The 24,372-nt window shown below is 38.7% G+C and overlaps 4 protein-coding genes across 4 annotated transcripts in view; 3 read left to right on the forward strand and 1 right to left on the reverse strand.

Moving 5' to 3' along the window:
• Nucleotides 1–210: 210 nt before the first annotated feature.
• Nucleotides 211–13,392, forward strand: LOC134793567 (calcyphosin-like protein). The gene is made up of 7 exons (XM_063765179.1): nucleotides 211–356; nucleotides 10,310–10,463; nucleotides 11,027–11,123; nucleotides 11,313–11,393; nucleotides 11,664–11,788; nucleotides 12,190–12,274; nucleotides 12,849–13,392. Exons 1-7 carry the CDS (start codon nucleotides 323–325, stop codon nucleotides 12,948–12,950), a joined length of 678 nt encoding a protein of 225 aa, XP_063621249.1. The 5' UTR covers nucleotides 211–322; the 3' UTR covers nucleotides 12,951–13,392.
• LOC134793513 (uncharacterized) lies at nucleotides 1,761–5,967 on the reverse strand. The gene is made up of 2 exons (XM_063765091.1): nucleotides 2,303–5,967; nucleotides 1,761–1,942 (listed from the first exon to the last, which is right to left on the reverse strand). Exon 1 carries the CDS (start codon nucleotides 5,960–5,962, stop codon nucleotides 2,348–2,350), a length of 3,615 nt encoding a protein of 1,204 aa, XP_063621161.1. The 5' UTR covers nucleotides 5,963–5,967; the 3' UTR covers nucleotides 1,761–1,942; nucleotides 2,303–2,347.
• A 2,544-nt stretch (nucleotides 13,393–15,936) lies between the features above and the next one.
• The window catches only part of LOC134793546 (calcyphosin-like protein), a 32,064-nt gene continuing 23,628 nt past the window's right edge, over nucleotides 15,937–24,372 (forward strand). The window contains exon 1 of the mRNA XM_063765155.1: nucleotides 15,937–15,988. Coding sequence (XP_063621225.1) covers nucleotides 15,952–15,988 — 37 coding nt within the window. The 5' untranslated portion in view covers nucleotides 15,937–15,951. The remainder of the gene's footprint in view (nucleotides 15,989–24,372) is intronic.
• Nucleotides 19,460–21,785, forward strand: LOC134793554 (calcyphosin-like protein). Its single transcript, XM_063765165.1, has 5 exons — nucleotides 19,460–19,558; nucleotides 19,799–19,879; nucleotides 20,232–20,356; nucleotides 20,986–21,070; nucleotides 21,624–21,785. The coding sequence occupies exons 1-5, from the start codon at nucleotides 19,475–19,477 to the stop codon at nucleotides 21,723–21,725; spliced, it is 477 nt and encodes a 158-aa protein (XP_063621235.1). The 5' UTR covers nucleotides 19,460–19,474; the 3' UTR covers nucleotides 21,726–21,785.

A 24,372-nucleotide genomic window follows, 5' to 3' on the forward strand; every position in this document is an offset into this window, starting at 1 on the left:
CTCTACTTATAAGCTTATTTATTTCTGTATGCCACTGGTAGAGTAGATAACTAGTGGAAATAACGTCAGCAAATACACCGCGACGCGATAAAATAATGTTGCCCTAGTCTGTACTAGGTCATGTAATAGGGGTGTTTTCCACCTAACCGTAGTCAGGCGATCTTGGCGTGTTTGTAGTTACCACTTGGGTGGGGCAAAGGTAAAGTTTTTCAGCCAGTCGGCCAAAGGCGGCGCCGCCTAAGGGACGCATCGTCCGAGAAGTTTTTTTATATATTCGAGACAGTTAACTTAGTGGTATCATACAAACAAATGACTGTGAAAGATGTATGCCCGTAAAAGCAAGACTAATTCAAACAGTAAGTTAATTTATGCTCTTGGTTTTGTAGGTTATACGTAAATGATGGCAACATTTGTTTTGGGCAGTTTAATGAAATGGTTTTATAACATTATGGGGTTTATCCCTTAGGTATATTAACCACTGACGTGTTTCTACAGTATCCGATTATGAACTTTAACGTAACGTCATACCTAACGACCGACTCTGACGATGTACCACATTCGTACGTCAGTGTTTAATTCTGTTTAATTTTCTTTACGGTAGTGAGGTTAAACTTCGTTTACCTATTGTATGATCAATATTATATTGTCATTAATAATTACTTATTATACTTCCCAAATATCAATAATTTTATAGTAATGAAATTCCGTCGTGGCCTGGTTTCCTTCCTATGAAATACATGCATGGGAATTGAGGCAGGATGTCAGTCATACTGACATCCTTCAGTATAGGCAGAGGTACCTGTCTCATAATTTGCGCCAACACGTGTATTCATGATATTGATATGTACCTAATTAACTAACTATTTCAAAACATACTTTACTGTTATTTTGCCTTTTTACCATTTTTAAAGGGGGCGAAAGAGTTGCCTACTTAATTAGATAAAATTTTACACATTGATGTTTATCTTCGGTTGAAGGGTAAAATTTATAAATCAGTCATAAGACCTGTCGTCATGTATGGATCTGAGTGTTGGGCCCTAAAGGTGACGGATGAAAAGAGATTGCATGTAGCGGAGATGAGAATGTTAAGATGGATGTGTGGCGTGACGAGAATGGATAGGATAAGGAATGAGTATATAAGAGGAAGTCTGAAAGTTGCACCCAAAACAGAAAAAGTAAGGGCTAATCGCCTAGCGTGGTACGGGCATGTGATGCGGAGGGATGAAAGTCATGTGACGAGAAAGGTATTACGAATGAATGTGGAGGGAAGTACGAGGAAAGGAAAACCGAGGAAAAGGTGGATGGACTGTGTGAGAGATGATATGAAACGAACGCACGTGAATGATGAAATGACGGGTGACAAAGAGGTGTGGAAGAGAAAGACATGCTGCGCCGACCCCAAGTGAATGGGACAAGGGCAAGAGAATGATCCTGTTATCTCAGGGATCTCCAAAGAGCAAGGCAGGGGGCCTAGCCAAGATGACAATCGTTGATAGAAAACGCCAATCAAAACTTAAATAAAATAATATATGGAAATTGTCACGTGACTTTTCGTAGCTACTTATACCAAAGGAAAACAATATCGCGACTTGACGACGGCTTGCGCGGGAAGCGAAGATAACCGCGAACCAAAATATGTGCTTCAGAGCTAAAATAAAAGCGAGTGTCGTCTAACCTAAACCTAACCTAACCTTACAGCATGCAGAAATGACGGAGTTCTGAGGTAAAAAAACATTAAAAAATAAACTTTCAATTATGGATATCAGTTCTTACTAGAATTTAAATTTACTATCAACCTAGGTTTGGCGTAAACATGTTGGCGGTAATAATTATAATTTCCAAGTCCTACCTGAACGTCCAGTCACCGCTTGGTGGTCTATATGTTCTGCTTCGCTACGATATGATCATTTTCTCACTGGTGCCTGAAGATTCTTTCCACCGCCTGTTGATAGATTGAAATATAAGCACTAAGTATAGACAAGGTTAACTCCAGGTTATAGCTTCAGTATAACACAACAATGAATCTAACATACATAGCACTTGGGATCCCATTTACCTGTACTCGTGTTCTATGATCAGAACTTTTACTGTGACAGTTATATCTTAACCCAGTCTAATACTTAGCTCCAGTTAATCAGCTTTTCAGGATCCAGGAATCAGGTTCTACACACTTTATTCACTTGCACAAACTTGTTCTTTCAGCGACCATCTTCTTTTTCATCGTATTACCTATGGCGCCAAATAGACTGTCATCGAAATGTTACCAGCTACAAATTTATAAGAATTAGTTCACACGACTTACCACAGGTTCGCGGTGATCCGCGATACTCCCGACATCAAAAGAAGTTTATAGAAGAGCTGCTAAGTGGCGTGTCCACTCAGCAATCTTCTCTCGGGCTCTTTGAGCTGCAATCCGCTCTGGTCTCGTCTCAGCAGGTAAGTCTCTCTGTTCCTGCTCTTGTGGAGTATCCTCCAACTCTTGTTGAACAGATTCCTCTTGCCTATCAGTAACTTCAGACTCTTTCGTAGACAATTCTGTACCCTGGACTGCCTCGGCCTGTCTTTGACTATGTACCTCATTTGGTACCTCCATGTTATCTTGCATCTCAGATCGATTATCCAGATCAAGACTATTTTCAGGTAGTATGTTATCTAATCTTATGTTAGAATGATCTGCAGGTAACGTAAGATCCATTCGTTCGACTACTGGAATTTCTGGCCCTGGAGATTCTCCGCTGCAGTCAGTTTCCAATGGGTATAGGTGGCCAATGGATCTGGTAAGCTCCATGTCACCAACTTTCACCTTTGCCACCCTACAATGCCCATCTCGACTCTTGATCAAGGTTGTTATCTTCCCCTCTTTCCAGTTTATCCTTTTCTTAGAGTCGTCGTAAATCTGAACCATATCCCCTACTTGTGGTAATTTATCAGAAGTGGATCTAGGCTGTTTGACGGAATATCTGTGCTTTTCCCTCAGACTTGTCAGGTATTGCTTTATAAACATATCCTTAAACTCCCCTAGAATCATGGTACCTCTTTTCCAGCTAGCAATGAGGTCTACTTTAGTGGCAGTGATCTTGCCCACGTTGTCTGTCTCCATCGGTTCTGGGACCACGCAATTACCTAATCTCAAGAAGTCCACTGGTCTCAGCACACGGTCCAAATCTGCGCCGACGTACGTCAAAGGTCTTGTGTTAATGACTCCCTCGATCTCTTTAATCACTGTAAGTAACTGGTTATCGTTCAGTAAATGTTTTTCTAATGTGCGCTTCATACAATGCTTGGCCAGGGCTACGAGCCGTTCGTAGACTCCCCCGTGCCATGGAGCCAATTGAGGGATAAACTTCCACTTAATGCTGTTTTTTACGCAATACGAGTTCGTCAAAAGTTCTGAAGTCAGCTTGAATTGAGGTGCATTGTCCGATAATACCATCTTTGGCTTTCCTCTGGAAGCTATGAAACGTCTCAACGCGAGCAGACATTCTTCAGCTGTTAAGTCTTTTACTATCTCCATGTGAACAGCTCTCACAGCAAGACACGTATATAAACATACCCAGCGTTTCTCTTTTCCTAGTTTTGTTGCAACCATTACTGGGCCGAAATAATCAAGACCTGTATAGGTATAAGGATCACTGTAATTCGCTCGCTCCACTGGTAAGGCCGGTGTAGGAGGAAGCCGGTAGGGTCCTCCGCCCTGTTTAATGCATTGATTGCAGGTTTTAAGTACCCTCTGTACTTGTGCCCTACCCTGTGGTATCCAGTATTTTTCACGGATGATATTCAAGGTATGTGGAACTCCCACATGGTAGTTTTCTTCGTGGGTCTCTCGGATAACCTTATCTGTGAAACTAGATTTGGGCGGTAAAAGGATTGGGTGCTTCATATCATAGGACCAACGAGTATTTGACAGTCGTCCTCGACTTCTAAGCAATCCATCTACGTCTAGATACAGCCCTAAGTTTCGCGTCAAATGAGTTTCCTTTCCACTCACTTCTTCTGGGAAATGTTCCTTTTGTAGATTTATAATTTCTGTTACATGTGTCTTGTCTCCACTAATATCAGTCTCTACCTGGATAGCATGTTCCTGTTCTTGAGCTATCTGACCATCAAGATCCATATCGAGCTGAACATCAGGTATGTCCTTTTCACAATCCTCCACTGACATCTCTGGATCATTGATGATATCCAGGCCCTCCCCAGCAACAAGAAAGGCTTGTCGATCTTCAGATATTGTACTACTCGGCCAATGTACTGGTTCCTTGGACAGAAATTCAGGCCCCTTGAACCATAATCCCTTTTTACTCTCCCACAGCTCAGGCCGAGTAGCTAAATCAGCTGGGTTTCTATTTGTATCTACATAGCGAAATTCGAAGCCTTTGTTCTCCTTGATTTCGTTAACACGGCGAGTAATAAACGGAGATAGCAGTTTATTCGATTTGATCCAGCCGAGCACAACCTGACTATCAGTCCACAAATATTGTTTCTGTATGTGTAAGTCTATGTTTGCTTTGACATACTTCATTAGCCTGCTACCAATTAAATAAGCTAACAGTTCCAGCCGGGGTATTTTCAAATCTTTTTGATCCTCTAAGGGTGTTATGCGGGCCTTTGACATAAGGAATGCTATCTTATTTTCTCTCTCTCCGACTATACGTAGATATGTCACTGCAGCATATGCCTTCATCGAAGCATCTGTAAATGTATGAAGTTCATATTTTACCTTTGACTTTGGTGATACATTTCCTACATGTCGTGGTACTTCAATATCTCTAGTCAGTTTAAGGTTGTCTAATATTTTTGACCATTTATGAATGAGCTCTGTTGACAAGTTCGTATCCCATTTAATCTTCATCTCGCAGAGCTGTTGAAAGAATATTTTTGCAGGTAGTATAAGTGGTGAAGCGAATCCACATGGGTCATAAACCCTTGCTAATGTGCGTAAAACATCCCTTTTAGTAACCTTCTTCTCATGGCAATCTAAGGAGTTATCATTTAATTTCAGTTCCAAATTATCCTTTTCCACGTTCCACATAAGGCCTAGAACCTTTATTCGGTCTTTTTGTGGTGCTCTTAGTGGCTCAGGAATAGTTTCCAAAAAATGTTTATCATTTGACATCCATTCTCGAATATTCATGCCCAACTCTTTGAAGACTTTTCTGGTTTCTTCATATAACGTGGTAGCTTTGTTGTAGTCTTCAGCGCATGTCACAAGGTTGTCAACGTAACATCTGTCAGCAATGTTCTTAAGAAAGGTTTCATCTTGTGATAAATGATGTCGTATTGTGGCTGTTAAGAGAAACGGGCTCGAAATGATTCCAAACGGTACTCTACAAAATCTGTAATGAAGAATATTGTCCTCAGTGGGTTCTTTGGACAGATCTTTTACCCAGAGGAATCTCGTGACATCTCTATCTTCATCTTGGAGACCGACTTGAAGAAAGGCTTTCTCTATGTCCGCTGTTATTCCCACTTCACCACATCTGAACTTTAGAAGTAGGGCGGTTAGATCTTCTAACATTGATGGTCCTCGATACATACATTCATTTAGGCTCTTATAATCTTTTACTTTAGCTGATGCGTCATAGACAATACGCCCCCTTTTCCCTTCTTGTTTCACTATATGACCAGGTAAGTAGTGAATAGGTGGGTTTACCTGATATATCGGTACTGTTTGGGGTTCTATAACTTCAATGACATTGGCTTCAAGTTGTTCAGACAGTATCCGATCATATTCTATTAATGTCTCGCTATCAGATCTCCTCAGTAGGCTTTTCAATCTTCCATAAGCCAGATTGTAATTGGTTGGTATCTCTGGAGGGAACTGAATCCAAGGCCACTTTACTTCATACCGTCCTTCTACATACTTGATGGTATCATTGAAGAATTTCACCGCTTCTTCTTCCCTAGTTGTCTTAGGAGAGTCCGTTATACCAATGCTTTCAAGTGCCCATAAGAACTTCATGTCGACATTTCTCAGAGGTAAGTCGGGTTCTGTAAAATATGGACAACTAGGTCCGTGGCATTGACAATATGTTACTATGGAAAGAGCATTGTCATAGTCATAAATGTTCCCATCTGTACTCCCTGTTAACATCCAACCAAAGTCGGTATCAATTAAATATAAATTCTGTCCAATATGTTGACGAGTCCCTCTAATAAAGGAGAAATAATAGTTGTTTCCGATCAGTACATTAATTTTGTCTCCCAATGAGTCATCATCAGCTATTATATCTACAGGTATCTTGTCAGGAAAGTTAAGTATCGGGATAGCATTAGTGATATGTGGGACTACATTCACTCTTATCCTCTTCTGTAAGCCACGTTTGGTCTCCAAGTAGATTTCCGCCGTAGGACTAATAATCTCCTTAGGTTTATTTGAACCAAATGTGTATACCATAAGCAAGTCTTCATTTTCTGGTGTAAAATTGATTGATTGAGCTAACTTAGATGTTATGTAGCTCCTTTGACTTCCACAGTCTAGTAAGATGCGGCATGACTGTGGAGTACCCCGTTCAGTCTTATTCCTTATTACTGCAGTTGCTGTCTGCAAACAAGAATAAAAACATACTGAGCTAAAGTTTATTGTGTTTTGATCAACAATTTTAAGACTTGAAGTTGTATTCTCACCTGCAGCTACCGCCTTAGGTATAGCAGACTTCAACTGTTTTGGGCAAAGCGCTCGATGATGTTTTCCTTTACAGTGATGACATCTAAATCTCATTCTGCAATTGTGTATAAAGTGTCCTTCTTTCAGGCATAAATAGCACCTTCTGCCTAGTCTCTGCTTTCTCTCTTTTAGCGTTGCATACTTAGTGCATTCGTCACTGTAATGTGAAGGGGTATTACAGAATCGGCAACTAATTCGAGGTTTCTTTCCATATTCTGGTTGAAGGTTGTCTCCCTTGAATGTTCGTTTTCTTGTGAAGTCACGATGAGATTTCTTCCTTTGGCCTTCACTAAAGGTATTATAAAATGGTTTTTTATTAATTTTGGAAATATTTTCTACCACTTGTAAGGTCCCTGTGGTACAACCTTCTACATCTGTTACAGTTTGTTTGGTTTTAAAGACTTCTTCCTTGTCTGCTAGCAGCTTTGAAAGTTGCATCCTTATCTCTTCTGTAGAGTCGTCTTTTATAACTCTTTTCAACTCGTAGACTATAGTTTCTGGAAATTTTTCGTATATTATTGTTCTAAAGAAACTGTGAGAAATATCTTCTCCTAAGGCATTTAAGACTCGAAGATGACGTTCAACTTCATTATATACTCTACGAGAATCTGTTATAACATCAGTAGCGGGTACTATTTTGTTCAGTGCTGCATAATGAGCGTCTTTAATATAGCTCTCTTTACCGTAGCGTTCCTTGAGTGTGGCAACCGCTATGTCATAATTCGCGTTTGTAGCTTGTAAGCCTTTGACTAAGTTTTTAGCCTCACCAGTTAAAGCCGCAGACAAATAAAGAAATTTATCAACCTTTGATAACTCTCGCTGGTCGATTTGAGACTTGAACTGGTCCCAAAAGGAGTGCCAGTTAAGTATGTCGCCATCATAAGTGGGTAAACTCAATACTGGAAGTTTTCCAGTTTTACATTTAGTGGATGAAGTGTCCTTGACCTTAGAATGTTCTATTTTAACCTTGAGCTCACTCAGGACCTCCTCCGCTTCCAATTGATACGTGGATATATTTGAAATATCATCTGCCGATGGATTATTGACGTATTTGAAGTAATTGTTTAAATCATTGGTTAATTTCAGTAATACGCTTTCTAATTTAGACGCGACTACCTCTGCGTTTAATACGTTTAGTACACTTATTTGTTTGGCCGAGGCAGTCAGTTCTAGGAGTCGGCCAGAAGTCGCTTTTACTATGGTTTCCCAAACTTGATCCATATTTAACTTGTTTGTAGATCTGTGAAAGACCATAAATATTGACCGTCGGTACAATTTATAACAATCTTATATCATTTTCACATGAAATCAAACGCAGTGAATAATGTTCAAAAAACGAATTCACTATGCACTTACCATGAAAGTAACAACGCTGCGTTTTGCTTTAGCCAGATGATTCAACACAAAAAATGTGTAGCTAGTAATAACCGAGTACCTTTTGCCACCTTTTACACTATATTTTCCTTTTTATAAACTTTTAGAACAACTTGAGACAAACTTCGACCGGTAAAAGAAAAATTTTCACTTTGACGTTTCGTTTCCAGACGAGAGTCGTATTTTCCTAAGTAAAAATCGATAATCGTTACCAATTATTTCCATAACCATAGATACTAGTTAATCGATTAAAAATCAATGCTCATCGAATACAATTATCATTTTACTTATAAGTCGGCATGGCATACGGTACAAAATCAAGTTGCTCAAATAAAATAATAGCAAATTATCATCATCATCATATATTCATCTTATCATGTTTCATGAAATGTCACCATCGAATATCGAAATTAATTCTCAAATTACCTTTCAAGTAATACACGAATCTCTGGGTTGATTAATGTTATACCCCGTCACTAACAGTCCGAGCAAGTGATTCACACTCTTACCCAGTATCGGGCAGCTGGACTCTTGCCTGTTCTTAGCCAGCGTCATTGAGCAAATGCTGAAGCAATTTGCACCCAGCACGTCGGGTCGCCAGCTGCACCTACCACCGTGTCTGACAAAACACTGCACGAACAATCATACAGCGTTCCGCCACGCCACGGCGGTACACATTGATCTGCGTCAAAACATGAGCGAACGCGAACGTCCACACCCAGCACGTCGGGTCGACAGATCCTAAAACATCCGCGTCGAAACATGAGAGGCCACCTAGATGGCCCCACCCAGCACGTCGGGTCGCGGGACTGTAACCTGTTCTTAGTCTGCGCCTCTGCCAGACCGAAAACCAAAACCACACATGACAATCCGCGTCAAAACATGACCGCCGGATTGTCAGCTATTTAAAAAAAATAGCTTCCTGATAACAGGATTTACACAGAATTAACAGACGTAAACAACAACAAATAAGGAAGACGGGGTTCTAACTAACGGGAATAAATAAAACATTTTTCTTTATTTCTTTCTTTAACTGACTCGCATCAGGAGACCCAAGATTATGGCTGACATATAAATAATAACACTCTTAACTTCCAAGTTTATCATTCCATTACGCATACTAAGCGCGTACTATTCATCGGTGACGAACCACGTCGCATCGATCGATCGTACGATAAGCTAGGAAATAAAAACAATAATCGTTACAAATCGATGATTCGGTCACTGCCAAATCGATTAGACAAACTCACTTACCAGTGCTCGATAGGTGGCGTGCTGCGACGGCTGCTCTAATTTAAACAGAAAAATACACCTCTTTTTTTTTTTTTTTTTTTAAGATGGTCAAAGATGATGACTTACGAATTAAGGATGAAAGACGAAACACGAAAAATCATAAAAGAATTCCTAAATCAAATCCATGCGTTCGATTATCTAAATGAGACGAATTATATTCGTTCACATTGGACTTGGAAATATCCACAGCAACTCCACCATGACGCCAAGAGCAAAAACAAGGACAAAGTATAAATAACTTTGTCTTTCAATTATGGATATCAGTTCTTACTAGAATTTAAATTTACTATCAACCTAGGTTTGGCGTAAACATGTTGGCGGTAATAATTATAATTTCCAAGTCCTACCTGAACGTCCAGTCACCGCTTGGTGGTCTATATGTTCTGCTTCGCTACGATATGATCATTTTCTCACTGGTGCCTGAAGATTCTTTCCACCGCCTGTTGATAGATTGAAATATAAGCACTAAGTATAGACAAGGTTAACTCCAGGTTATAGCTTCAGTATAACACAACAATGAATCTAACATACATAGCACTTGGGATCCCATTTACCTGTACTCGTGTTCTATGATCAGAACTTTTACTGTGACAGTTATATCTTAACCCAGTCTAATACTTAGCTCCAGTTAATCAGCTTTTCAGGATCCAGGAATCAGGTTCTACACACTTTATTCACTTGCACAAACTTGTTCTTTCAGCGACCATCTTCTTTTTCATCGTATTACCTATGGCGCCAAATAGACTGTCATCGAAATGTTACCAGCTACAAATTTATAAGAATTAGTTCACACGACTTACCACAGGTTCGCGGTGATCCGCGATACATACAGCCGTATTGAAGTTGGTTAAAAGTAAATAAATCTCAATCCAAATATCTACGAGCCAAATACCTCCTGTTTATTATGTTTATACTCTTGATATTTTAAGACATGTGTAAAAAAAGTGTTTTCATTGTATTTTTTTTGTTTTACAGTAGCATGGCATCGTCCGCAGTCTGCGACGTCCCGCGTCGAGGAGGAGTTGATGCAGAAGAGCGCACGAGCGCTCAACACGACCACTGACCCTCTGGAGCGACTGCGTCTGCTGTGCCTCTCACGCGGCGCGTCGGGAATTATGGGGTTGGGCAGGCGAGTACATCAACTTAGTTACTTTTGTGGAGTCTGTGCAAGCAAACTGCATGAGCGGACGCCCATATGGGACGTCCAGCGAGGCGTGTGGTACAGTTGCCATCAGATATATCGGAGCAGCCAAGTTCTGATTCGAAATCAGTAGATTCCCTGTGGGAGTGTAGGTTCGGATCCTACCGACTGCGCCATGTTTAATATGTAAGGGCACAGGGAACGTGAGTCAAAGACGAGCACTGCTTTAAGACTGGTTTATTATTTTCTTCAACAACCCTCCGCATGCTAATATATGACAGTGTTCACAATATCTGAACAAGCAATCTAACGCCTTGACAATCGAAGCGTGCTCAGATATTTGTGAGCACCTTGGTCGCTCCGATATATCTGATGGCGACTGTACAACGTCCACATTGAATAAATAAATGCACGCGATAGCTTCGCCACTGGAATCAATTTCGAAAATTTTAACTACGTACCGACTACAGCAATAGCACTATGCTTTTGATGATTAATTCGTTCGAAATTAAATTACAGTTTCACTATTAATAGAAATTAAAATTTCATAGGATTTTCCGAAGAATGGATGACGACGGAAGCAAACAACTTAACAAGGAAGAGTTTTTCACGGGCATCAAAGACACTGGACTGGATATTAGTGACGAGGTAATTCATCTTCAATCAAGGGCTAATGTTATGTATAAATGTCATGTTATGTAGCTTAGTGCAGTGAAGTTTTTAACACTGATCCTGTTTCATGAGTCTGATTTTCGCATAAATATTACAGACTGTTCTTCTTTGGTTCAACTCTTCCTAACTTTATCATTGATTGTCTATTGTTTACATTATTTTCAGGATGCAGAGAAATTGTTCGCTCAGTTCGACACAGACAACAGCGGTTCTATTAGTGTCGATGAATTCATCAGACAGATTCGTGTACGTATGAATTTGTTCTTTGCAAAATTACTTTTTAAATTACGAATATTTTTAATATTTTTTATCCTCGCCGGAAAGAGCGCTTACCTACTAATCAATTTAGGACGCTTAGGTATACTTCAGGACTAATTCCAATATGACCACTGGAGATTAAAACCCTGGCGAGGATCTTATCAATATGGCAATTTGGCAAGGGATTTTTATTATGATCTCTGTGGGAGGCTGACTTCTGTGTGAAATAAATTTATAAATTTAACTCGTTTGTTCCAGCCTCCGATGTCTGAAGGCCGCCGTGCTATAGTCGAGCGGGCGTTCAAGAAACTCGATAAAACTGGAGATGGGATCATAGCCATAGACGATCTCCGTGGAGTTTACGCGGTCTCTGCAAACCCGAGGTACATGTTAAAGCCGCCAAAGGAGATTGTTACAACACGTATATTACGCACTTGTTCAGCGAGTTTTCCTGTACACAATGTACAGTTCGATTCGCGATAGTTGACGACGAAATGGTCAGTTATGCATTAGGTATAATATTTAGTTATTTAACTATTCGACCCGTGGTTTGCAACTATAACTTCTTTGCATTAGTATTTTTAAAACAGTAACCAATCTCTATAAGTGTCCTATTAGTTAATCTTGTCCACCAAACAAAAAAACAGCACTGTGACGACCCAAAAATGAATCATCTTTTTTGAAGTGAATCTTTAAGTAATTTAAATTGCATCGAGAATAAAGAGTCAATTGTAAGAGAGAGAATAGAAGAGCGGGTATGTAATGATAACACATTTAATTTTAGGTACAAGAGCGGTGAAGAGACCGAAGAACTGATCATGAACAAATTCCTAGCTAACTTTGAGAACGAGGGCACCGTTGATGGCAAGGTGGGTACAATATCATTGTGATGCAAGTCAGCCTATTTGTAAATAAAATTCATTGCATTCTGTAAATATTAAATCGTTTTTCAGTACAAGATTAACTTTCTGATCCAAAGCTTCGCGATACACCTATGTGCGTTGACATCAATTCTTTTTTGATTTTTTTTCTTCATCGTGTCAAGCAAAATGTAATGTGAAGTGAAAGCGTTGTAATAATCCTTGTTCAAATAACTGAAATGCAAATTACCTAAATACAAATAACTGAAGTAAAAAAGCATGGACGAGCGACTTTCTAAACCAATTTTTTTATTTTCAGTTATCAGAGGGCCTACCCCGAATCACATTTGACGTATTGCCTCTCTGTTGCACTTGTAAATTCGTACGTAAGTGTGCCAGGAAGGCAACACGGCTAACGCGGTTTGCAGTAGGCCCTTTGGTAGAGTCTGTTCGGAAAGAGAAGAGTTGTGGAATGTATTGGGCCTTGGGCTCCATACGTTCCACGACTCTTCTCTTTCCGCACCGACTCTCTGACGCTCGATGATCGATCCTTCTCTGACCAAATCCAAATGACTGCTTTCAGGTAACGCTTGAGGAGTTCATGAACTACTACAGCGGCATCAGCGTGTCCATCGACAACGACTGCTTCTTCGATCTCATGATGCGGCAGGCCTACAAGCTCTAAAGATCGAGCCAGCAAATTGGACCTGGAATACCATGGACTTAACGTCGCTCAGACAAAACTGTGATTTCATTATGTCGATTTTACTCGTATTTACGCGCACACACACACATTTACAACTCGGTCCTTAGCTCAAACCCATAAGAGAGTATGTGTGCGTGTAAAATCGGCGTGTCACGAAGTCACAACTCCGTTTCAGCGACGTAGTGTTCTTGCATTTTTCGTCCATGGCCAGAAGTCTTTGTTTTCCAAATGTTTCATACCATTTGGACAATCAGGACAGCACATACACGCACATTTTAAGGGTTTTGTCGAAACGCTGGATGTCAAGCACTCGGTCACTATGATTTTTCAATATTATTAATGGTAAAGATTTATTTATTTAACAAATTAACTATGTTTGAAACATGCTGTGTTTCCTATTAATTAAATATTTTTAATGTAATATATTATGTTTTATTTAACCGTCTCCGACTAGATATATTGTCGAACGTCAATTTAATCACAATATCTGGGAGAACGAGCTTTGTTCGGAAAACATTTAAAAACTCTAAAATGCGCGTTTTCCCAGAGATAAGACCTAGCTAGATCGATTTATCGCCCCCGAAAACCCCCATATAGCAAATTTCATCGAAATCTTAAGAGCCGTTTCCGAGATCCCCGAAATATATATAAAATATACATATAAATAAATAAACAAGAATTGTTGTTGTTTAAAGGTAGCGTACAGACAGGTGGAGTTGCCTAGGTAGGAATTTTATGATTGAATGAATAACGATTAAAAATGATTGATTTCTCAAAAACATAACTTCTTAAAGTTTTTCAAATGTAAATATTTAATTATTTTTCATAATATTTCTCAAATCAATTAGGTAGGTAAATAAATCAAAGGATTTATTTATTTATTATTTATTTCCACTCGGAGTCATGAGCTCTTTCAATCCTAATATGAGAAATAGTGTCCCCAAAATTTCATACAATTTTTATTGTCCGTTTTGTCACGGCCAGTCATAGAAGGTTGTATTGAAAACCGTAACCAAATGGACTAAAAATTATGGGGACACCTTTTTTCTTAGTAAAAATAGAAAAAAGCTCGTGATTCTGAGTAGAAATAATATAGAAATTCCTAATACTAACACAAAAAAAATTGGTACAACTTTAAATAGGTAGAAATGCCCAAGAACGGAAATTCGAAACTAGTGGCGATAAATTAAAACACAACCGAAGGGAGTGTTTTATATCGACACGAGTTGCGAATTACCTTTTCGCACGTGTATTGTACAACTTTTTACAGTACATATGACCGTTTAAATTTACTATATGTAGGTACTGTAAATTTAATAATCTATAATATTATACTTATAGGTAGAAAATGCAGATCTGAAACTAAAAAAGATAGAAAATTGTTAAAATAATACATTGATTTGATTGTGCAACGAATGGGGTAAGCGGGATTGTGTAAACGAGGTCTATAATTCCCGACAGCCGCAGCCGCAGGCACTCGTGTCGATATAAAACACTGTGTTTTAAAATTCGCCACTCGTTGCGAATTTCCTATTTTTCGCACTTGTATCGTACAACGTTTTCACGGCGACGTAACGTAGCACAGATGTACTGTAAAATAAATTATTTCATGTATGAAAAAAAAACACCGGAACAGAACATTAATTGAGGAACGTAGACTGAAGTTATTTTTAGACACAATTTATATTTTATTAATTTAATCGTATAGAACTATAAAGAGTAGGTAACTCGACCGTGACGTCAGTGTGTAATGTTTCACATACATTCCATAGTGACAAATCGTTTTACACAGTTCGAAAAAGATACTGATTGTGATTTAATAAGTAGGTAGTCAAATAGGTTCAGTCACCTGCAATAATATGTTACTCTTCCAAGGCCGCAAAAATATGTGCCACGCACGCTCTTAGGTATGGCTCTACAAATAAGATCGTGACTGATATTTTTGCGGCCTTCGATGTGTAACATATTTTTGCAGGTGACTGTAGGTACCCCACAGACCTTTATTGTTCTGTGAGGTACCCCATTAACATTGTATGGAATATCGTTACTTTATTGAGAAGTGCACAGCATCAACCTTCCTTCCGTGCCGTCCTTTTGTGTTTGTATGTTATGTAAGTGGGTTCGCACTCCACTCAGCTGACCTTGACCTTGTCTAATGTCTCCCGTCTGGTCTGGGGGCCTACCGCGAAAAACGAAAATCGAAATTACGTAATCTGAGGGCCTACCGCGAACCGCGTTCGACGTGTTGCTTCCCTGTCACACTTACGTACGAATTTACAAGTGCGACAGTAGAGAGGCAACACGTCGAACGTGGTTCGCGGTAGGCGGGTAGGCCCTCTCTGCTCTCTATTGCTCATCCATATTCGTGCGATAGAGAGATATAGATACCGAAATTTCGATTTTAGTTTTTCGTGGTAGGCCGTCTGGTTTGAATCAAGTATTCGTGTCTACTTAGAGTAAAGTTTTTTATTCAGTCAGTCAGTCAGCCAAAGGCGTCGCCACAGACGCACGGTTCGAGAAGATTAAAGCGGTTATTAGATCTACACGGTCGCCGGGCACTTGCGAAAGGGGGCCGGGACGGTCATGCTACCACCCTTATTAGCATCTTAACAGCAGTTTTCCGTTCCACGTAATAACAGGACAGTGTTACCAATATAATTAAAAACTAAAATAAATCTACTTCCAAAATTGACATTTCTAGCTAAGTTTAAGTGTAAAAATATTAAACATTTAATATTTTTGGCAATTCAAGACAGTATTTTTATTTCATTTCAAATATTGTTAACGATATTCTAATATTTCGTGAAACGGAAACATTTGCGCGGCCATCGGAAATCCATGACACTGGCCCCGTCCGCCCGGCCCCGCCGGCCGGTCCGGGCCGGGCCGGCTACCGGTTATTATAATAAACGCTTAAAAATAAGAAAATGTTTACGTTTTTTTATATTAGAGACAGATATCTAAGTGGTATCATACAACCATGACGTACGAAGGCAAACTCAAGACAGATTCAAACAGTAAGTACCTAAATTTATGCTCTTGGTTTTGTAAATTATAAAATTATTGCCACTTTTTTGTGCAGTTTAATAAAAATTTAATGGTTTTATAACATTATTGTTGCGTGCGGGTAGTTCTATTTAATTTGCGTTACCATAGTGATGTTAAACTACGTTAATTGTTAGTATTATCAACTTTTACGCCGAAATAATTCAACTTCTACGCCGTTCGGGTTTATATTGTATATGGATATTAGGTATCGCAGCCGGCAGTGGGCGGCAGTTTATTATGATTTCATAAAAATAGTAGCTCTGTGAGCTGTAGCTACACCACGAATTAAGTTTAAAAAATGTAAAAAAAATACCTTGGCTCTTAAGTCCTTTATGCTATTTTCCGGCATTTTGAAATTTTCAAAAAAACGAAACTACTGATAAATTCTATCTAACTGATCAACTTACAAAATTTCATAATAAAATAAAATTAATAGAAATAAATATAAGAGGACATTTTTTACACAAATCCACGGCAAGCTCAAGAATCTGTTAAGAAATGGGATCTGCAGAAGCAGAAGAGAACATCCGGACATACGAAAGCGTTTTTGCCTAAGCTGAAACGGAGACCTTCGCTAACGCTCGGTTGATTATATTCATCCAATCCCAATCTACGGAGATTTGCATCATTATTCGGGTAGTGATGTTAAACTACGTTCATTGTTAGTATTCGACTTTTACGCCGTAGCAATTGAACTTCTACGCAGTTCGGCTGAATATCGATTAGGTCATGTTACCTACTAGGTTAACTCGGCTGAGTCGTATCGTCGGCAGCCAAAGGAGTGCGTATGTCCTGACTGAATCATGAACGCAGAGCAAAGTGATTTGGAAAAATTCAACCCCCAAGGGGGTTAGGGACGTACAAATCGACGCATCGCGAACTAACTGTTGCCCGCAAGTCGCGCGCAACAGTTACTCATTTAGCATCATGCAGTGTGTATGCATTAGTGCATTTCTATTAAAGTTGTACCAAAAAATGTTGTGTTAGAATTGGAAATTTTTATATTCGTTTTACTCAGAATCATGAGCTTTTTCCATTTTTAGCGAGAAAAAATGTCCGCAAAATTTTTGGTCCGTTTGGTTACGGTTTTCAATACAACCTTCTATGACCGTAACGAAACGGACAAAAAATTTGGGGATACTTTTTTCTTGTGTTAGATTAGTATCGAAAGAGCTCGTGATTCTGAGCTATTCTAATAATATAAAAAATGCCAAAATCTAAAATGCAAGATGGGGGTACAACTTTAGATAGAAATGCCCATAACAATGTTCCGGTAGTGATGTTAAACTACGTTCATTGATATACATATAATATAGTAATTATAGTACACTCGATTTTTACGCCGCAGCAACTGAACTTCTACACCGTTCGGGTGGATATCGATTAACTCATGTCTAGACTTTCTAGGTTAAGGGGCTACCCCACGCCAATGACCTTCGATCTGAATCCCTTAGTTTTCTAATGATTTTTGTAGCTTATTATATTAACAGCAACGGCTTTAAGCAATATAGTATCCCATATTTACTTCAAAGTTCATTGTCTTCGAGATATATGGCATCAAAGTTGAACAATTTTAGGCTAAAAAACTGGTTTTCTGGCCATAACTTTTGTGTTAATTAGTTTAAAATTAAAACCCTGGACACGTTTTTCGAGACGTCAAAGACGAACCCAAATATGTAGATTTCGTACATATAAGATCCTTCACTGCAAACTAGATACGAAAAAAGTGTTTTTTTAGACAATGTTTAAAAAATTCATAAAAAAATAAGTATTCATTTTTATCAAAATCCGGTGGACAAAACCGGAGATAAAATATTGAAAAACCGATAACCGTTTGTCTTATAATTCTATCTAAAGTGCAAAAAAAGGAGATACGATTCAAAACTTGTCAAAAATCGATGAAAACCTCGGGTAGCCCCTTAACTCGGGTGCCAAAGTAGGTGGCTGTTTATTATCATTTCATAAAATTATGTTCAGTTAATCCCGTAGGTATGCATCAATATTCCGGTAGTGATGTTAAACTACATGTAGGTATTGACCGAGCGAGCGTTAGCGAAGGTCTCCATTTCAGATAGTTTTGATTGGGCATGAGTGGTGGGGGGAACTGACAGACCAGGATAGTCTTATGTATCTTTCATTAGGAGTAGCAGAAAAACCGCTATTATTGTTAGTCCTTGTCACAGTCTCACATTTTTTTAATTTCAAAAAATTTATAAAAATCATCCTCTTATTGAGTTGAAGTGTGTATCAAATCAAGTACCTACTAATAGCATAGACATAGTTTGAAACTTCTTCGAATGGCATACTTATTATTAGAATACTTACAAGAAAAGTTATATGGTAACGGGGTTAAAAAGGGGTTGAAAGTTTATACCGAGCACAAATAATAGTTTGACACTTTGTAAGAAAAGTACCTACTTTCAACGTGTTCGAAAATTCATCTCCAAAGAGGGTAAAAGGGGAACAATTTTTTTAAGTAAGGTTTTTTATAGTTCGTAGATAGGTACATAAACATAATATTAGAAAGCAATTAAAGCAACTTTAGCGTTTATGATAATTAATTGAATGAATGCCCCAACGGGTTAAAAATTTGTATCCGGTACGAATACCTTCTTGAGTGTAAGACTTGAAACTTCTTAGAAAATCGTAATATTATAAAACAGCAAAAGCACGGAAGAAAGAATGAGCGCGCCGCGCTCAAAACAGATATCACATCCAGGTTTTCAACGTAATTCTTCGGTTGTACAGTAGCATGGCATCGTCCGCAATCGTCGCCGTTCCGAGTCGAAGAGGAATTGATCCAGAAAAGCGGACGAGCGCTCAGCTCAACTACCGACCCTCTGGAGAGACTGCGTCTACTGTGCCTCACACGCGGCGCGTCCGGAATTATGGAACTGGCCAGGCGAGTACATCAAATAATAAGTAACTTTTGTGTAGCCTGTGCAAACTGAGTGGACGCTTGTGACTTGTGACGTCCAGGGTTTGGACCAATTCAATTCAAACTGAAGGCATCCGAGTCATCCCGCAATCTCCATCGGAGTCTGCTCTTTCTACGTCGCCGTCGTAGCCAACAATCCATCTTACCAGATACGTGCAACCACGAAATTAGTCCAGCCGTTTTTATTTAATCCCAGCATAATATTTTCTTAAATCGTTAGCAAAATTCTAACTTCATAGTGTTCTAATTGAATCCTCTTAACATATAAAATTCTGCTCTGCAATATGGCTCTCCATAATCAAATGTAAACCTCCAATTTGGCCTTGGGATTTACATGTGAGCACTGAGCATTCTGAGCAACCCTGTTGGAATCAATTTGCGATTATTTGAACTAGGTAACATACCGACTACCTACAGAATCAGCAAATGCTTTAAATTATTCATTAGTTCTATATTAAAATATAGTTTCTATAATTATTAATACATATTTTAAAAAAATCACAGGGTTTTCCGCAGAATGGATAAAGACGGAAGCAAACAACTTAACAAAGAAGAGTTTTACGCGGGCATCAAAGAAACTGGATTGGACATAAGCCATGAGGTATATAGCCACCTTACTGTAAATAATAGAAGCTAATGTAGATTCACATGTGCTTAGATTACAAATATAATATTAATATTTAGATTAGTGCAGTGAATTTCATGAGTCTCGTAAAAAACAGATTTTGTCTACGGTTTTCGTTTATTACAGACCGTTCTTCTTTGGCTCCTTTTTTTATAACTAAGTATATTATGTTATGTTATTTGGCATTGATTGTGTATTGTTTACATTATTTTCTAGGATGCAGAGAAATTGTTCGCTCAGTTCGACACAACCAACAACGGTTCCATCAGTGTCGATGAATTTATTAAAGAGATTCGTGTATGTATGAATTTGTTCTTTGCAAAATTACTTAAATAGAACATGGTGAAAAAAAACGCTTAATAATTTTCACCCTCGCCGGAAAGAGCGCTTTTAAGTACAATAGATAATGAGCTATCCGTAAAGGGCCAGCTTGAAAGCTAACAACTATACCTCCTAATCAATTTAGGACGCTTTTAGGTACGCTTTAGGACTAATTCCAATATGACATGAACAAACTAAGTATATCAATGTGGCAATTTGGAAAGGAATTTTAATTGTGTTGTGAATACCTAATTACCTACTTACCTATTGTGATCTCTGTCCGTGGGCTGACTTCTGTGTGAAATAATCATGATCCGTTTTTTTTCAGCCTCCGATGAATGACGGCCGCCGTGCTATAGTCGAACGGGCGTTCAGGAAATTGGATAAAACTGGAGATGGGGTCATTGCCACAGAAGATCTCCGTGGTGTTTACTCGAGCGATGCAAACCCAAGGTAGGTAGATAAAGCCTGACCAGGAATATACATATGTGACGTTCCACGGCAAAATGTACCTTATGGCGGCTGGCGCTTACGTCGCATAGCGCCGCAATAATATTGGAGCGGCGTTAATAATAGCGTAAGCGCCGCCATAAGGTACCTTTACCCGTGGGACGTCACATATGATCACGCGCCATGTTGCGGAATTTCACTGTAACTAATTTTTTTATACTATACTGAACTGTCACCCTATACATTAGATTAGATTACCAGCGCCATCTTGACAATGATCATTACTGGTCAGAGTGGTCAGGCTTTAATACGTATTGTTAAACCCGCTTAAGAATATTCTGTAACAAGGAGTATTAACCGAATTTAATGGTTTTATAAGAGTAACCAATCCATAAGTATCATATTCAATCTCGTCCTAAAAAACCATCCTTAGAGTGACCCTCGTTAAAATTCGCGAATAAAGAGTAAATTGTAAGACACAGAATGGGAGTGGGCATCTAATGATATGATAATACATTTATTTTTGACGACAGCACTGTGTTAAGTAATTTAAATTGCATCGAAAATAAAGAGTCAATTGTAAGAGAGAGAATAGAAGAGCGGGTATGTAATGATAACACATTTAATTTTAGGTACAAGAGCGGTGAAGAGACCGAAGAACTGCTCATTGGAAAATTCCTAGCTAACTTTGAGAGCGAGGGCACCGTTGATGGCAAGGTGGGTACAAAAGTGGCACAAAAACATTGTGATATAAAAAGTCGTCTGCATATAAAGTTCTCATTTGACATCATTTATTGTCACAACAAGACTCCTAAGTACAACGGTGGACCTTATTACAAAAGGCATAAGGTCCACCGATGTAGAGTACAGTATGGGCGCGATGGTACTTCCGAGTCCTAGTACTTGGCATAAAATACCAGTCACGGCCAGCGGGGTCCACCTGCTTTTATTGTCCTTTCCAGAGAGATAGTGACTTTAACCACAACTACACATTTCCGCTCCGCTAGAAAGGATCTCAGCACCCATACTATTCCTTTGGGGGTGTTTGTTTGTTGTTGAGGAGAAGACCTTCGTGAATGAATGAATGAATGAATGAATGACCTTCCGCACCCGAGTTTCGCTTTCTTTTATTTATTTTGGATTTTTTTCTTCATTTTGTCAAGTGAAATGTAATGTGAAAACGTTGCAATGATCCTTCTCTAATTAAATCCAAATGACGAAAGTAAAAACGCCTGGATGATATCACCAATTTATATTTTCCTGTTATCAGGTAACACTTGAGGAGTTCATGAACTACTACAGCGGCATCAGCGTGTCCATGGAGGACGACTGCTACTTTGATCTTGTAATGCGGCAGGCCTACAAGCTCTAGAGATCAGACCAGAAGCATGGACCTAAAATACCAAATTAACATCGCTAAGACAAAGACTGTATGATTTCATGATACACCGATTATTCACGCCCACATTACAACTCGGGTCGAGCGGTCATTGCAAAGAATATAATACTCACTAGGAGAAGAACGATAACTCCATACAAAAAAATGTCCCTTTCAAAAGTTCGTTTATACTACTAGCGCTCTGGTAGGATACCATTGTAATTAGAATTGACAACCCGTTTAGCCTAGCGGGTATTGGCAGTAATTAATACCCGCCTGTTCAGGAAGCTAATGGTCCTGGGTTCGAATCCCGGAGAGGGAATTTCTTTTTGTATTTTTTCTTTTTTGTTGGGGTCAGGTTTTTAAGAGCCCATCAACGTGCACACTAGCGCCACTGCTAAATAATCGTGATTATTTAAATTTAGCGACAGGTATTTCAAAAAGGGGGCCGCTACTGACTGTATTGTGTATTTAAGTACCTTTTGAATACACCAAACTAGTTTTTATGTTGCTGGATTCGTCGATCTATGAGCTCGAAACAAAAACGGCCGTTTTAACTTTGGACGCGTAGATTGACGAATCCAGTAACATAAAAAGTAGTTTGATGTATTCAAAAGATACTTAAATACACAATACAGTCCGTAGCGGCCCCCTTTTTTAAATACCTGTCATTAAATTTAAATAATCACGATTATTTAGCAGCGGCGCTAATGTGCACGTTGATGGGCTCTTAAATTAGCATATCACAAATAAATAAAAAAATACGTTAAAAGGTAATGATTAGGTACTATATTTAGAAATTCGTCAAATATACATAAAAAAGTATATAAACAAAAATGTATATTAAGATATAAATATTTTCATTCCTATTAGGATTACTGTATATATGTTAGGAGCAATACATATGAATACATACATTGATATGGCAAATGGTTACAAGTTGTCATTACATCTATCCGGTTATCGGACATTTTCTGCTTCACAGCTCCGCGCAGCGTTCTTGGTCACCGGGGTACTAGTCTGGATATGCGGCAGATACGTGCCCTTTGAGCTTTTTCCAAGAAATCATATGACGGCCCAGGATTATAGTGTTATCTCACGCTCAAGCCATCTGCTGATTCCCTCTCTAAAACAAAACAGTCACAAATTAAACAATATAATCTAACTGCCTAATTACTAACGTCGCTAATTGCTACCGGGTCTAAATTTACCAGCTTTAACAATGTGAGGTTTTACATCTATGATGAATTTTGATTAAAATTTCGGACGCGATATAGCGTCCGCGGGACTTACGGGGATAATTAGATTAAATTATTATATTTGAATTTGGCAATTAGTACGCTCATTTTTATTTAAAGATTAATATATGTATTTCTTACCTTGAAATTATCGCTGTTTCTGGTTTACTACAGCGGTTTAAATTTAACTAAGTCTGTGCGAAGACGTATTTAGATATGTTGCTCGTACATATGAATAGTTTTTATTTTAAAATTAATAGGTAAATAAATATATTTCAAGTGAATAAATCGTTTTATATGAAAACTGATATTTTTGCGTTAAATGACTTTAATGACAGCATTGACATTACAGACTTTTGTCTTGCCTATGTTCTTACCGGCCAGACCCAAATCAAGGCCTATCAAAGAGGCCTATTGACAAAGATTTTTTTTAATTTTATCATGGAGGGTAGAGGCACGTCTACCCTTCATAGATTTTATGAACATAGACAAAGACAAACTGAAATAGATAATAATTTACATATGACTTCGACTACTTCATAAAATACAAATCAAAATATATTTGATAAAATAATTGGATTTGTTCCTAGAAATCGTATAGACAAAGCCAGTTCTAGCAATGTTGCTGTAGTAAAATATTATTATGGTAATTACTGGCAATCTTCCTCTAGGAACGGAGCACACATGTACAATTATGAAGGGTCACGTCATTCCAAGGAAGTCAATAGGCCTTGGGTCATTGGCTCAAACCTCGCTCAAACCCAGTGAGAATGTGTGTGTGCGATCTCGGCATGTCATGAAGTCACAACTCCGTTTTAGCGACGTGGTCCTTGCATATTTTATCCATGGCCAGAAGTCTTTGTTTGTTACCATTTGGACAAGCAGGACAGCACACACGCGTATTTTAAAGCTTTTGTCCTCGAGATGTCGAGCACTCTGTCACTATGCTTTATTCAATATTAATGGACGTTATAATAAAACAATGAAATTAAATACTTACCTATTTTACATTATTTTATTTATGATAGACTAGCTTTCGCCGACACCGCCGACGCCGATGATGATAATTCATTATGAATCATCATCATCGGCGTCGGCGGTGTTTCATATACTGTTGATGATAATGATGATTGATAAAAACTACCCTATGGCTATTACCTATGTCCTTCCCCGGCTCGGAGTAATTAACAATGGAGCCGCCATTAACAGGCGTTCCCCTCTGTCGAAAATAGGCGGCCAATGGTCAACCACATGTCAACCATATGTATGGACCTCCGTTTATCTGACATGACGTACCTATATATTTGATGTGCCCCTCCCCCGCAAAAAACGGCAGACTATTTTGTACCGAAAATTTTAGACATGGCGTCTCCGTTGGTTTTATCCTCTAAGTTCTCCGGGCC

Source organism: Cydia splendana, chromosome 9 (genome assembly GCF_910591565.1).
Source record: "Cydia splendana chromosome 9, ilCydSple1.2, whole genome shotgun sequence".
NCBI lineage: Eukaryota > Metazoa > Arthropoda > Insecta > Lepidoptera > Tortricidae > Cydia > Cydia splendana.

Coding starts and splice junctions, on each gene's coding strand:
- LOC134793567 (XM_063765179.1), top strand. CDS start 323: ATGTATGCCCGTAAAAGCAAGACTAATTCAAACA. Junction 10,464..11,026: donor GGAATTATGGGGTTGGGCAG/GCGAGTACATCA, acceptor AAAATTTCATAG/GATTTTCCGAAGAATGGATG. Junction 12,275..12,848: donor AGGGCACCGTTGATGGCAAG/GTGGGTACAATA, acceptor GACTGCTTTCAG/GTAACGCTTGAGGAGTTCAT.
- LOC134793513 (XM_063765091.1), bottom strand. CDS start 5,962: ATGAAGTTCTTATGGGCACTTGAAAGCATTGGTATAACGGACTCTCCT.
- LOC134793554 (XM_063765165.1), top strand. CDS start 19,475: ATGGATAAAGACGGAAGCAAACAACTTAACAAAGAAGAGTTTTACGCG. Junction 19,559..19,798: donor GATTGGACATAAGCCATGAG/GTATATAGCCAC, acceptor ATTATTTTCTAG/GATGCAGAGAAATTGTTCGC. Junction 21,071..21,623: donor AGGGCACCGTTGATGGCAAG/GTGGGTACAAAA, acceptor TCCTGTTATCAG/GTAACACTTGAGGAGTTCAT.